The 15,078-nt window shown below is 37.8% G+C and overlaps 2 protein-coding genes across 4 annotated transcripts; one reads left to right on the plus strand and one right to left on the minus strand.

Moving 5' to 3' along the window:
• The first annotated feature begins 1,579 nt into the window (after nucleotides 1-1,579).
• On the plus strand, nucleotides 1,580-13,495 carry LOC105174771 (myosin-2). Of its 3 annotated transcripts, none has more exons than XM_020698386.2 (25): nucleotides 1,581-2,721; nucleotides 3,095-3,196; nucleotides 3,291-3,434; nucleotides 3,525-3,675; nucleotides 3,779-3,806; nucleotides 3,994-4,162; nucleotides 4,268-4,331; nucleotides 4,465-4,478; nucleotides 4,575-4,659; nucleotides 5,328-5,431; nucleotides 5,702-5,840; nucleotides 7,466-7,584; nucleotides 7,744-7,896; nucleotides 7,984-8,073; nucleotides 8,208-8,285; nucleotides 8,407-8,565; nucleotides 9,582-9,785; nucleotides 10,012-10,217; nucleotides 10,299-10,434; nucleotides 10,581-10,710; nucleotides 11,037-11,156; nucleotides 11,235-11,338; nucleotides 11,848-12,051; nucleotides 12,619-13,061; nucleotides 13,156-13,495. In XM_020698386.2, the coding sequence occupies exons 1-25, from the start codon at nucleotides 2,272-2,274 to the stop codon at nucleotides 13,196-13,198; spliced, it is 3,639 nt and encodes a 1,212-aa protein (XP_020554045.1). In that variant the 5' UTR covers nucleotides 1,581-2,271; the 3' UTR covers nucleotides 13,199-13,495. The 3 variants fall into 3 exon arrangements, with proteins under 3 accessions (XP_088732231.1, XP_020554045.1, XP_020554046.1); XM_020698387.2 differs by having other exon boundaries at nucleotides 2,582-2,721; nucleotides 3,301-3,434; XM_088876105.1 differs by having other exon boundaries at nucleotides 1,580-2,721; nucleotides 12,619-13,495.
• A 94-nt stretch (nucleotides 13,496-13,589) lies between these two features.
• On the minus strand, nucleotides 13,590-14,887 carry LHCB3 (light-harvesting chlorophyll B-binding protein 3). The gene is made up of 3 exons (XM_011096960.3): nucleotides 14,623-14,887; nucleotides 14,294-14,455; nucleotides 13,590-14,194 (listed from the first exon to the last, which is right to left on the minus strand). Exons 1-3 carry the CDS (start codon nucleotides 14,746-14,748, stop codon nucleotides 13,685-13,687), a joined length of 798 nt encoding a protein of 265 aa, XP_011095262.1. The 5' UTR covers nucleotides 14,749-14,887; the 3' UTR covers nucleotides 13,590-13,684.
• Nucleotides 14,888-15,078: the final 191 nt, after the last annotated feature.

Genomic DNA, 15,078 nt, shown 5'->3' on the forward strand with positions numbered 1-15,078 from the left:
ATAATTGGTAGCTGCCTATAGTCTCACTACAAAACACCAGATTGGAAGAAAATTGTGAAGCTCCGAGGAGATACTTGAATGGATCCGGATCCGGTGTGGTAGAAGGTATAATACCGGGGCCCACTTCCGAATTTCACGCCCTCAATTATAAGGGGCCCACCTGACAGTTATTTAGATTAGAGTCGCCTCCACTAATTTAATCATGATTTTTTTTGGGACAGCAATTAATTCATGTTGAAATTACCGAAATGACCACGTTCCCTAAATTCATGGCGTCCCTAAACACTATGGTGTCATGGAGTCGGTCCTATATTTTTTTATCTTCTAGCGGTTGTAGCACGTGACTTTTGCATGGAAAATATGTAAACTAATATATTATACTAAAAAAATATAAAAAATCAATTTAGGACTACTGTTAATAAAATAAAAAAAACGTGATGTCGTTTTTTAGTAAAAAAAATGCTTTATATATATATATATATATGAACCAAGTTAATTTTATATAAAAAAATAATAATTAATATATTTTCCTGTTCTCATTTGTCTTTTGTTCTTCTCTTTATCTCTTCTGTATTTATAGTACGTTTTATCTCTCTAAATTTCACAATATTTTTTTATAGGTATATCGCATTTCATTTATGATGATTGTCATTTTTATTTATTTAATTTTAAAAAATATCGCAATAGAACATATATAACAAAAATATATATTTATTGTATCTAACTAATGTTAAATGATTAATTATAGATTAGAAAAATTTTGCCCCTATTGCGCGCAAACACACACATTGAATGTGTACACCTGCTAATTTATATGAAACTTATGTGTGTATTTCATATAAAATAAAAATAAAAATAAAAAAATTATAATCATTCTTTCTCACTTGGAAAAATCAATGATGTTGGGCTCAATAATTGATATGGTACATGCTAGAGGCATATAATTATTTTGTGTACTATGCTTGTGTTGGTAGTCGTAAAGGTGCAAATTTCTTGGGTTACACTAAAAAGATGAATAACAATTATGGTTTATTGATTTTTTTTAAATAAATAAATAAATTATTTTTGTTTTCTATAAGGAAAGATGTTGATTTACTGTTTAAATTTATGGAACTCGACTTGAATAAGTATGGCTTAAAATTGCTCAATAAGTTTGACCCATCGATTATAGTTATCATAAATTATTTTTAAAACTCAGTCAGATGACAATTCAACTTATATCTAAAATTCATTTGTAATTATTCGTTTGTTCGAACTAATGTATAACTATGTTTAGAATGGTTTGTATTTTGTAAATGTTAGAACATCAGAATTTTCACCAACTAATATCATAAAATATACATATATATATAGTTTCAAATGAAGCTTTACAAAATCAATTATTATTAAAAATGAATTAATTATCCAAAGGTTTGACCAAACTCACTTGTCTAATGGCGTAAACATAAAAGGAGGACAAGAATGTATATAATTAGAGAAGAGAAGTCTAAAAATGTAAATGCTACACCTAAATAACGAACATTCCGTTCCTATTTTATCCTCTCGAACAGGGTGCCCCCCACCTTCTACAATTCCCATGTCACACTCTATTGAATTCAACTAATTTTCCGTATTTAAATTTGAAAAAGGTATATACCCTCAATCATCAGATAGATCTCAACGGTTTTGATCTGCCCCAAAGATATTTCAAAAATCTCATCTACGTATTAGTTTCCTTTTCAAATTCATCTTTCACAACTTCCGAATAATAACCCCTAAAATCTCCCCTAAAGCTCTGCAAAAGTGGGACTTCTTCTTCTTTCGGTAATTCGGAGAATTATCTATTTCTGATATACGCCATTAATGTATCTCTCCGAGGTTTGATTTCCTTGGCAAGCGTTAATCTCGTTACTCACGTATCCAACTTGGTTTTCGAGGAACCGTTTTTTGCAAGAAGCTTTTGCGTTGGGGGGGGGGGGGGGGGACCCTCTGAGTTTGCTTTCTGTGTTTTCCCTGGAATTCGGTTTCCTTTTTGTTTTTTTTTTTCTTCGGCAGCGTTGGGTTTCGGTGTTTTTTCCTGCGGTTTTCACCTGAATTTGGGTTCGTGGGATGATTTGATATCTGTGGGACCTAATTTTGAGTTTTTCAGGATTTTGTTTCGGGTTAAGGGTTTTAGGCTCATGTTTTGAACAATGTCAGCTTAGACATTGTTCGAAGTTTGAACAGAGGAAACGGTTGTTGTTTGGACAATTCTGATGGTTTTGTGGTGAAGATTATCAAAGAAAATCAAATATGTTGTCGATATCGCCAAATTCATTAGCTCGGAGCTCCTTGGAGGAAATGCTGGATTCTCTCCGGCGAAGAGACGAGAATGCGAAGCAGAAGGACGTGCCTCCGCCTCTCCCGGCGCGACCCAGGCCTACCGCTCGAGCTCGCCTTCCATCTGCCAAACGGCCGCTGCCCACGAGCTCCGGAATTGGGGAATCTGAGAAAGTCCAGAGCTCGTTAGGTTGTAGCGTGCAGAACGAAGACTTGAAAGGACTGAGACAGAAAATTTTTGGGACTAAAAAAGTGAAAGAAATGGGACCGGGCGAATCACCCTACATAATGGTAGCATCACCTGAGATGGGACACAAGCCGAAGTCGGAAGAGATAGCCAAGCTCGCAAACTCTCCTCCCGCAGCTGTCCCGAGGTTTACGGTGTCGCAAGGGGGTGATAATCTGGAATATTTTATTAAAAAGGTACATAAACGTGGTTCAACTTTGTTGCATGATTGCAGGTACTTGTGGATCTTTTCTTGTACATGATCAGATGCTAATTATTTTAAGATTTATCATGGGTTTTGTGGTAACTCGAAACATCTATTGCTATTCATATTCAACTGGTTCTGTTCCCTTCTTCTTATGTCTTCATATGTGCCATATCACGTTCTGGTTTTGCATTGGATGTAAAGCGTTTGGCTATTCACGGCATTCAAATTGATAGCTGGGACCAAAATTTTAGTTGTAGCAGAGGAAGTCATCGTGTCTTCTTATCTTGCTGAAATATTCGTATTTTAACATTTTTGCCTGCTACACAGATCTGATACTGAAACTCATTTCAACTCGATTTCAGAAACTTAGTGTTTGGTGTCGGCTGCATAATGGCATATGGGAATCAGGGCAAATACAATCAACTTCAGGGGAGAAAGCTTCTGTTCTGCTGTCAGATGGAAGTGTTAGTTCATACTTTCTCTTATGTTTTGAGTATCTATAATGACACTGAATAACTTGAGAGTGGGATGTACGTACTCACTATGCTTTCCCTGTAGGTTGCAACAGTTCCAACACAGGCACTCTTACCTGCCAATCCGGACATTCTTGAGGGTGTGGATGATCTTATACAACTTAGTTATTTGAATGAGCCTTCAGTTCTCCACAATCTTCACTATAGATTTGCGCAAGACATAGTATATGTAAGTAGTGATAGAGCATTTCTCTTACTGTGTACCATGTGTGCTCTCTGTCTATGTTCTTGAGCAATTTCTTGTCCCTATTTTGCCTAGAGTAAGGCAGGACCTGTTTTAGTAGCAGTCAATCCTTGCAAAGATGTCCAGCTGTATGGGAATGACTTTATTACAGCTTATAGACAGAATCTCCTGGACAGCCCTCATGTTTATGCTGTTGCCGACGCAGCATACAATGAAATGATGACAGGTACTATAGAATTTTTTAAAGCATCTGTAATGCTACTATTGACGTTACACTAAGGCCAAGGTGGTAAATCTCATTTGTTTTGCTACAATTGTGAATTCTGCAGATGGAATAAACCAGTCTATCATCGTAAGGTTTGTCCAAAAGATTCTACGAGTCCTATTCCATTTCTTTATTCAGATGGAATTCTATCATGTTCCTTACTTGTACTGCTTCTTTTGATTTAATACTTTTCTATTTTTATAATATTAAATGTCTTAATTATAGCTTAGTATATATGATGTGTTATTGAAAGAAGCAATTTGCTGTCATTTATTGTAGTGGGGAGAGTGGTGCTGGGAAGACTGAAACAGCTAAGATTGCCATGCAATATTTGGCTGCAGTTGTTGGAGGTAGTAGTGGAATAGAGTCTGAAGTCTTGGAAACAAGCTGTATACTGGAGGCCTTTGGTAATGCTAAAACAGCCAGGAATGATAACTCAAGCCGATTTGTGAGTTCTCTCGTCCATTACGTTCTAATTGATGAGGCATCCTACATTAACTTTAGCAATCAACATGTGAAATATCTGGCTTGATTATTTTTAAATGTGGTGCAGGGCAAGTTAACTGAAATTCACTTTAGTGCTACTGGAAAAATGTGTGGTGCTAAAATACAGACTTGTAAGCATCTTTATACTTGCCAAGTCAAACTTTGGGAATAGGATTACTTGTTGATTTCTCTTTAACTAACTCTGAACTGACTTGTTTGTACAATTTGGTCCATGTCAACATCTATTCTGAATCAATGGTGTAGTCCTACTTGAAAAGGTCAGTCTTCCAATCTGAAATAATATTGAATACCTTCTCCAGTCTTTATCTCCTCAGTAAATTAACTTTTTGAAGCAAAATATCTCATTGGATCAGTCACGAGTTGTTCAGTTGGCCAAAGGAGAGAGGTCATACCACATTTTCTACCAGCTTTGTGCTGGGGCTCCTTCTGGTCTCCGAGGTTTGTTTTCAGCTTTTGCCTCACTACCCAATGGTGTCTTTTCTTGTATCCTTCGCTTTTTTAGTATGCCTAAGTTCATGCTTGTGGCATGCTTTTGTGGGTTTGTGAAAAATTATGTTGTCTTGTTAAATAAGAGATTGATCTGGGTGATCACATCTGTGTGTGTTGGAGTATTTACGTTCTGGTATTTCGAGTGGTTGTAAATTGGTAAGTGCATGTATTCAAATTCAACGGTTTTGAGATAATGGATTCAAGAACAACTCCAAATTCAAATAATCTGCTGTCCACATTAGTTCAAAAGGAGGTTAAATATATTTTTGAAATTTATTTTAATGTCTAAAAGCAATCTTTAACAGATATTTTAGTCATTTTGAATTGGAACAAGCATGTAAGGATAAGATATTCACACTTCTGCAAGTAGTATTGGTTGTTCACAATTTAAGAATTCATTATTTCAACCACAGTCACAATGCTTCTGATACAAGAAATGTGAGTGCCAATTCTTTCCCAGTTGTTGAAACCTATTTAGATCTGTGGCAGTTTGATGACTATTACTTTTTGTTCAGTATCTGAAAGATTTTTGTGCAAATATATGACTTAATACATATGTATGCATCAACAAGTTAGTATCTTAATATATGTACCTTGTGGCATGGTTGATTTTTCAGGTAGGTTGAGGTTAAAAAGAGCTTGTGACTACACCTATCTCAATCAAAGTGATTGTTTGGTGATCCATGATGTTGATGACGCCCGCAAGTTTCATATGCTTATGGTAATGTACTAGACCTCACCTCCCACATATGTTATGTAGAGGATTCCTGCCCACTGTGGGTTGGCAATCACTTTTCCATTGCTAACCTTTACTGTTGTATCTTAAGAGATTTGAATCTTTATTCAGGAAAAAGTTGTCCTTTGGGGCTAAAAGCCCTTAAAATTAAGGCGTTGATTTCAATGAGCTTAGTTGCCTGTAGACCATCTATTTTCCACATATTTCTTTTTCTGTTACAGAGGGTACTAATTTTTAATGCTTCTCTTTCACTAGGGAGCCTTAGATACCGTCAGAATTTGCAGAGATGATCAGGAGCAAGTTTTCGAGATGCTTGCTGCAGTATTATGGCTGGGAAACATATCGTTTCGGGTTATTGACCATGAAAACCACATAGACGTTGTTGCTGATGAAGGTAACTACATGTTTGCTTCTGTATTCTCTTTGTGCCTCTTCAGGACTTGTCTTTGCTCCGTATTATGCCCCCCTTGAGATAGACCATCTCTGAGCTGCATAAAGTTACACCTTGTTGTGTGCATAGCAGCTCCAGACCACATGAACTTCTACTACCACCATCATCTGTCATGAACTCCCTCTTAAGCTTGACCCATAATCTTGGCCTTAGCATAGGCCTACCAAGAGTCAAGACTAGCTAATTTCAAGAACTTGTTATTTCGGCTCATTTTCATGGAAAGCACTCTTCAGCGGCATTATGTAGAAAACTATTCCGTGACGTGAAAGCATGAAGGCTGGTTCCCCAAATTGAAACCACTCACATTCAGTATTAGTGCAACATTAATGTCCGTGGCTCAATTTCTGCAACTGTGAACCAGATTGCATGTGCTTTTCTTCTCTTCTTATTATTTGTAAGGCTTAAAACCTTTTCTGTTGGTCATTTCATTTCCCAAGACATTGAATAGGTCCTTTACCATTTGGAACTCTACAATTTAAGTTTAAATTGCTTATCGTTACCAGCAGTAAAAACTTAACCTATGTTGTACATGACCTTCTCATGAGCAGACCTTGTGTTTTTCTGCTTGAATCTGCACAACAAAAATGTAACATCCACACCAAACTAGATTTTGGATTAAAATAAATGATGACATACACATGTAATATACAATGGAAAGTGCTGTGGTCTTGTAAAATATCATACTGCTTTGGTTTAAATCTATCGACCCCTTTACTGCTTTGGTTTAAATCTATCAACCCCTTTAATGCTACTGGTACCCTGACGTTCTGTCAGCGGAACTCATTCAGTGTACATAATTTCATGCTGATAGGCCTGTCTTTAGATTTTGCTGATTGAGGTTTTGAATTGCAATTTGTTGCTCTTTTTTCCAGTAATTCTCTGATTCCTCCTCCCTCTTTTGGTTATTATGTGACATCAAGTACATAAGTAGACATTAAGGTAAAGTGCCGTTTGAAGATTAAATTGCACACAGTTAATGATTGTTTCTGTTCTTATAGACCTTTAGCCTAGGGTTGTTTTTATCACATAGAACTACAAGGCAGCTAAACAGCTTGTGATAAAACCAGTTAAGGCTCTGGTTGCAGTTTAATTCGGGTTCTTGGATCCAAGATGAGAAAGAAAGGAAGTGCAATAATTTCTTTTTGAGAGTGCTCATACACGCTCTCTGTTTCGTCTGCATTCCATGAATAGTAGAAAGGCAGAAACTGAGTATAAGAATTGGCTCTCTTTTGTTGCCTTATGGGGAATTTGTCTATTGCTTCATTTCTTTTTTGTTTGTTTTTATTGTTTGCCAGTCACTAGTGCTGTGTGTGGATATGATCCTTACTTTAAGTCTTGGATAGTTATATTGGTGGGCTGATAAAATTATGTTCTGTGCTAGAGGTCCGAAGAGTAAGATTTGGCTCAATATTCGCAATTATTTTTTAGATAGTTTATTATCTAGAATATCTTCATAGGTTGACCATTGGTTTCCAATAAGTTAGATACATATGCCTGGATTTATCATTCCTGCTTTATGTCTTAGGTGCTTTGACTTGACTATTGGCATGATTTTCCCTTATCTACAGCTGTTAGCAATGCTGCTTGCTTGATTGGCTGTGGTATTCAGGACCTAATACTTGCTCTATCAATCCATAGCATACAAGCTGGAAGGGAGAAAGTTGCCAGAAGGCTGACGCTGCGACAGGTTAATATGTTTTCAGTTATTACTGTTTCTCATATAGAAAACTGCAAAAAGAATTATTTCTAGTTCATTGGCCAATGCTTGCCTACATACAAAGAGTATATGTGAAGCTACTGGATCCATATACATCTGAGTCAAAGGTATTTCTTCCCCTAAATGCAGGCAATTGATACAAGAGACTCATTAGCTAAGTTCATCTATGGGAGCTTGTTTGACTGGCTGGTTGAAAAGATCAATGTATCACTTGCAACTGGCAAACAGCACACCGGTAGATCCATAAGCATTTTAGATATTTATGGATTTGAATCATTTAAGGTAAATTATGTTTTAAGTTTTCCATGGTGTTTATGATATGAGACAGCTGTATCTGATTCTTATTCTTTTTCTACTTCTCGGCTTCAGAGAAATAGCTTTGAACAGTTTTGTATAAATTATGCTAATGAGAGGCTCCAGCAACATTTTAACCGGCATCTGTTTAAACTTGCACAAGAGGTAAGCATCTTATACATGTTCCAATTACTTTGTCTGATAATATTCAGTTCCTGAATGTACGTAAATGTAATGATGGTGCAAGTTTGTTTCTTTTGTGCCTTCCTTTTCATTTTTTTTTTCTGTATTTCTTCTAGGAGTATGAGTTAGATGGAATTGACTGGACAAAAATAGATTTTGAGGACAACCAAGACTGTTTGGATCTCATCGAGAAGGTATTTCTCTACCCGTATTTTCAACAGTGGATATTGTGTGTGTGTTTATTTTGTGGCTATGGTGTGTATTCATTGTTCATTGTTTTGTGTATTTATGGTTCATGCTGGTGTGTTTTAACAGAAACCTCTTGGGCTAATATCTTTACTGGATGAAGAATCAAAATTTCCCAAGGCTACACATTTAACTTTTGCCATGAAGCTGAAGCAGCACTTAAAATCTAACCGTTGCTTTAAAGGAGAACGTGGTGGAGCATTTAGTATTCGCCATTATGCTGGAGAAGTAAGTTTACTTGTAGCCATCTCTGTGGATTTCTAGAAACATCTGCCGAAACAATGACTAAAGCTGTTCTGCTGGAATTATAAGTAGAATTCTGAAATATTTATCTGGATCAAATCCTGGAATACACTGTAACTTGTAACGTTAAGTATATGACCCCAGACCAACATAGCTTTCACATGACACCTTTTTTGACATCAAACATAGCGAATCCACCTGTTAAAGAAAATAAATATAAAAATAAAAATAAAAATGATCTATTTCCCAATGGGGTCATTACTGACATTTATTACCATGCATGAACCAATAACATGTAAGATGCTAATTTGGTTTATCGCTGAATTTTGGAGAAAGTTAGGTATACCATGTAATTCTGATGGCAGATACATGTTGTAACTTTTTGTTGGAGGAATACTTTTGACAATCCATTATCCCAAGCCTTGTATTTAACTTTGAGAAGAGTTCTCTTTCTACTGTAGTGCATTTAATTTCAGTGCACCCATGACCATGATAGAAAAATAATCATTAGTATTATAACTAAGCCATTTAACTTTTTTATTCTGGAATGATGCAATGACTAGAGTTTGCTGTTCCAAATTATCCACAAAACGTTATTTAGAATGAGTATGTCTGCACATTTCGATAGGATATGGTGGACATGCTCTCCTGAATCGTGCATGAGATATTTCTAGTTTTTGCATAATAACAAAGTCGATTATGGGCACAAGTTCAACTTCCATTTTACCTGGAACTGATCAGTTGGCTGGCTGACTTAAAGCATTACTGAGATACACATACCTCACTTCTTTTTATGTAACTTTTCGTGCCGTTGATATGCCAATATGTCAAAAGGAAATATTGATTCTTTATAGGGTCTACGCACTTTCTCCCATGAGTAACAAGGATAAAAAACTAATGTTGTAGTTATATAATGGTTTTGCCTTTTGTCCCTCGTGACAGTTATGACTTGATCTCTCCAGTTACATGTTTTAAACACCCTTTTACTGATGTTTCTTCAGGTTCTTTATGACACGGGGGAATTCTTGGAAAAGAACAGAGATGCATTGCACTCTGAAATCGTTCAACTACTCTCATCTTGCACAGCATGCCAGTTACCGCAGTGGTTTGCCTCCGTGCTCGAACAATCCGAGAAATTAACAAGTTCAGCTTTTCAGTTGGGAAGGCCTGCTTATCAGAAGCAAAGTGTTGCCACAAAATTCAAGGTGAATAATTTTTTCTTTTCCCTCTCCACATCCAGTACCCTCCCTTTCCCCCTGGCACACACCCACATGCCCACACCAAAACTATGAGCGGTTAAGAAAAAAGGAGAAAAATGCAATGTAAAGACAAAACCAGTCACTTTTTCATGACCAGTCATAGTGCAATGTTGCTCACTTGTTAACTTGTTAATGACCAGTCATATTTCTTTTTGGTCTTCCGTGGTTGCAGGGACAGCTGTTTAAATTAATGCAGCAGCTTGAGAAGACAACTCCACATTTCATTCGTTGTATAAAGCCAAATAATAAGCAGATTCCTGGTGCATTTGAGAAAGATCTTGTGTTAGAGCAGCTTAGGTCCTGTGGGGTTCTAGAAGTTGTTAGGATCTCAAGATCTGGGTACCCCACCCGGATGACACATCAAGAATTCACGAGAAGGTGAAGTGCCACTATCTTCATGTTCATTCACTTCTTATTGTTGCTTTAGATCTATTCATAATATGCTGGCATGACTTTCAGGTACGGGTTCCTAATTCCTGAAAATAGTGCATGTCAAGATCCTTTAAGTATGTCAGTTGCCATTCTGCAGCAATTTGATATCCTTCCTGAGATGTACCAAGTTGGTTATAAGAAATTATACTTCCGAGCAGGACAGGTTAGTTTTGTCTTAAAGTTGTGTCCTTTCTAAAGCTCATGGCACAGGGTTTTCAGTATTACATCTAATAAAAGTTCGCAGATTGTTTGTGGATAATTAAATGCTCTGGTGGAGTTTGTTGAGTCTTCTGTTGTGCTTGACTACAGATCGGTTCCCTGGAAGATGTTAGGAAACAAGTTTTGCAAGGTACTCTAGAGGTGCAGAAGTGCTTCCGTGGTCATCGTGCCCGTCAATACTTTCATGAACTTAAGGAAGGGGTGGTGACGCTGCAATCATGTAAAGCCATTTCCTACTCCATCATTTGTACTTAGAATAGTCATTTGCTTCTTTGAAATGAATTTGACAAGAAGAAATCCTTTTCTTGTTCTGATGATTTCTTGGAATTTATCCCAAGATTATCTCTTTGTTTGGTGGAAAGATTTCTGCCCAGCACATTTTTAGATCTACTGTTTACTCGCTGATATATCTTTTCTTCCACAAGAACCAAAATGTTTGAAACAAATGGAGGTTTTCCTTTGATTAATTCTTTATACTGCTCCATCTATCCACTTATCAAACTGCATATTCTTTCTCCTTATATACTAATATCTATATATCTGTAGATGTCCGTGGTGAACTCGCTAGAAAGGAGTATAATGCTTTACTCAGTTTGAAGGAGCAGGTTGCTTGCAAGAAGCTAAACCTAGATAAGCAGCTCATGGCAGTTGTACAAATACAATCTGGTAAAGCTTTTATTTTTTGGTTGTAGCCAGATTTATCCATATGAACTGTCTTAATTCAAATATATTCTCTTGTTACAGTAATTCGGGGATGGTTGGTACGAAGGCGTTCTAGTCGCATTCGGAATTCAAAACAGTCAAATGTTAGTAAACGGAAACCAGGCAGGAGGATTTCTGAAGTCAAGGTAGGTGTGGCAAAAGCCAGGTTTGGATTTAATACAAGAATTTTTGCTGTCCTGCCGGGACCTTGCATATAATCTTGTTTCTTGTGTGCTATAAGAGATCATTGCTTTTACTTTCAATCTGTGACAGTTGCTCGAGACATCAGTAACTTTTTTCTGTCATTACTTTCTGAATTTGGGTGGGATGCGGCAAATGTAACAATTTCTGTGTCGATCTTACAAAATGTTTATCATCTTATTTTGTCATGTTGCACCTATCTCAAAGAAATGTATATAAGCAAAATCGAGGGAGCTTTCTGCTCTCTGGATCTGGGCTGAATCTAAGTTTAAGGATGTACCATCTGAACTCTTCTTATCCATGATAGAAAACTGAAAAATTTTACTCCTAGCTGAGCTTGTTGTGAGTTAAATTCATATCTGCACTACTCCTTGTTTCCCACTCTTCTGTCAGTGCTTGATTTCCATGTCATTTGTAAACGTTGAAGTAAGTTAAGCTTATTATGATTGAGCAGGACTTGTCACCAGAAATGTTGCCTTCAGTTGTTGAAGAACTTCACAAGCGGGTGGTGATGGCAGAAGCTGCCCTGGGAAGAAAGGAACGAGAAAATGCAGCCCTGAGAGAGCAAGTTCAACAATTTGAGGCACGGTGGTTGGAATACGAATCCAAGATGAAATCTATGGAGGAGATGTGGCAAAAGCAGATGGCATCTTTACAAGTGAGTTATAGTATTATTCTGCAAAAAATTGCTGTTAGCAGCAGGACGGAAAACCACCAGCTAAAAGTTGCCCAAAAATGATACTAGGCTTAGTCCCATACGTTCAAAATCAAACTGATAATAGTAAACTCTTCATTCTATTTATGGAGGAAATTAGTTTTGTGTGTGTGTATATATGTGTGTGCGCACACACGCATGCATGTAGTTGGGATAAAGCAGTGGAACTGCTGGAAGAATTATGCCGTGTGAAGTGACCCCTATGATATGCTCTAATGATTGATATTATGCTGATATATTGCAGAATAGTGGATTAGTATCTGTTTAGATGTTCTGTAGTGGATTCAACATAGCATGCCATCTTAAATTCTAGTGTGGCTTCTGGAGAGACTGATAGTGCGAACAAAAGATAATGTTGGTTGCAGCTACGTATCAAAGCAAACCTTTTAGCCCAAATTTGCTATATAAAAAATTTTGTGGGTAAATTTTCAAAGAGGCCGACAGAAGTGACTGAGAATGGAGGAGTAAGGAAATATCTGCATTCCTAATTCTCTTGTTTAATTACTGCAGATGAGTTTGGCTGCAGCAAGAAAGAGTCTTGTTACAGACAATACTATAAGTCAACCCGGAAAGCATCATGATGCCCAATTACCTAACTTTAATGATTCTGAGGATACGTCTTTGGGACCTCAGACTCCTGATGCTGCCGCCCCACCTATCAGATATTTGAACAATGGAATCAAGGCTGCAGCTAGTGGGGACAAAAATGGTGGCCATGATCCAGTGAGCCCTCTTATGAAGGAATTTGAACAGAGGAAACGGAATTTCGACAATGAAGTCCAAGCAATTGTAGAGGTCAAGTCAGTCGCACCTCTAAATCCCACAGAGGAGGTGCGAAAACTGAAACACAGGTTTGATGTGTGGAAAAAGGATTACAAGTTCCGGTTAAGGGAAGCAAAGGCAAAAGCACAGAGGATGGGACATGCTGAAGCTGAGAAACATCGCCGGAATTGGTGGGGAAAGAAAATTAAAAGATTTTAGCATCACTTTGATTCTTTTTTATTGGTTTTAGCAACTTGGCAATGACTATGAGATGCTTCTTTTCAGGAATGGTCTTCGTGGCCCACAGAGTCGCTTCGGTTTGTGCTAGTTAAGTGTATGGTAGGACAGTGTTGTATGTGTATATAATATCAGTTTTGTTGTTGCGTGGAAGGCTCAATTATCCCGCGCCTTAGCTTACTGGGGGTTGTGTTAATTCGCCCTCACAACCAAGAGTCTTTGTGTATATCGGGTCGATGTAGCAGTACAGAACTTAGCTGGATGTAATTAGTGTGGAAAACATGGAAGAGAGTGCCCGTATTGCCTCTCCTGTTATAAGTTCATCTTATAAGATGGCCAGTATATATTTAAATCCCATAAAAAAGAGTTATGCTATATTTTACTTTCAGTCTTCTTCAGCACTTTTTTAGTATATCTGTATGCTCATCTTTACTTTGTGACGATATGGCTCATATCAGGATTATATTGATTATCAACTATCATGCACAAAGGACGTTACTTCTTGGCATGTATATATAGATAATTTACACAAATTACGCACACTCATCCAATCACATGACTACATCAAGTCTCTAGCTTATGATCCAGGCACAAACTTTGTGGCATAAACCCAGGCATTGTTACCAACAGGGTTATCAAGGTGGTCCAAGAGATTCTCCAATGGCCCTTTACCGGTAACTATAGCCTGAACAAAGAACCCAAACATGGAGAACATGGCCAGCCTTCCATTCTTGATTTCCTTTACTTTGAGCTCAGCAAAAGTCACCGGGTCATCAGCCAAGCCAAGGGGGTCAAAGTACTGGCCACCAGGGTACAGGTCGTTGCCCGTTCCGACTCCATCCAGACCATTGATTCTGAATCCTTCGACAAGTCCCATGAGCACAACCTGGAATCCAAGAACTGCCAGAATGCTTTGAGCATGAACCAGGTTTGGGTTGCCCAAGTAGTCAAGCCCACCCTCGGAGAAGATCTGGGCTCCAGCCTTGAACCAGACAGGCTCCTTGAAATCAACGTTCACCCATTTCTCAAGAACTTCTGGGGTGATGCAGCCAAGTGCTCCAAGCATGGCCCATCTCCCGTGGATAACCTATAATTATCATCGCCATAAAATGGTTCATTCAAGAAACATAAAATGAAATTCCAGCACTAGTTTATTGGAAAATATTTGCATGCACTATCTATGTACCTCAAGAGCCCTGTTCCTGGCAAAGGCCTCAGGATCAGCAGACAAACCAGCAGTGTCCCAGCCGTAGTCACCGGGGAATTCTCCGGTCAGGTAAGATGGAGTCTGAGCCGAGAAGGGTCCTAGGTACTTGACACGGTCTGGTCCATACCATAAATCATTACCCTAATCAAGAAAAAAACTATCTTATCAGTAACCTCACCACGTTGGAAATGTCGTAGAGTAGTTTCATGTTATTATGACTCTCTGTGAAAATTCAGAACATGCGAACAGAATCAAACACAAGAATACATTTCATGGTACGCGAGAAATGCATAGGGGGAGGTTTTTACCATGGTGTATTTGGCATTTCCCATGGAGACAGCATCTCTGAGGGGGTTGGCATTCTTGGTCTGGCCCAAGAATGGGGTTGCCTTAACAACAGTGGTGGAGCTGGCAGCAGTAGCCATTGATGCCATTTACAGGTTGACTGACTACTTGTGTTTGGAGATTGCTACGTAGACTGTTGATCAGGGGGAAACGTTTTATTTAATATGTTAAGACAGTGGAGAAGGAGATGAATGAAGTGGATGGGGGGTGAAGATTGCAGTTCTGGAAACTTTGGCTGGTAATGAATGCAAGTGCTTCACTAACCAATCAGAAGGCTTTAAAAGATTATAAGTATCTCCAGCTTATATCTTTTTATCCACAATTTATATTTCCCACAACATATTTCTTTTATCACTGTCGAGAAATAAAATACTTTGTCTAACATGGTTTTAACTTTTATGACAGCAAGATTGATGTGT

The sequence above is a fragment of the Sesamum indicum genome, linkage group LG12 (genome assembly GCF_026168435.1).
Source record: "Sesamum indicum cultivar Baizhima isolate 11 linkage group LG12, ASM2616843v1, whole genome shotgun sequence".
In the NCBI taxonomy this organism is placed as follows: Eukaryota; Viridiplantae; Streptophyta; class Magnoliopsida; order Lamiales; family Pedaliaceae; genus Sesamum; species Sesamum indicum.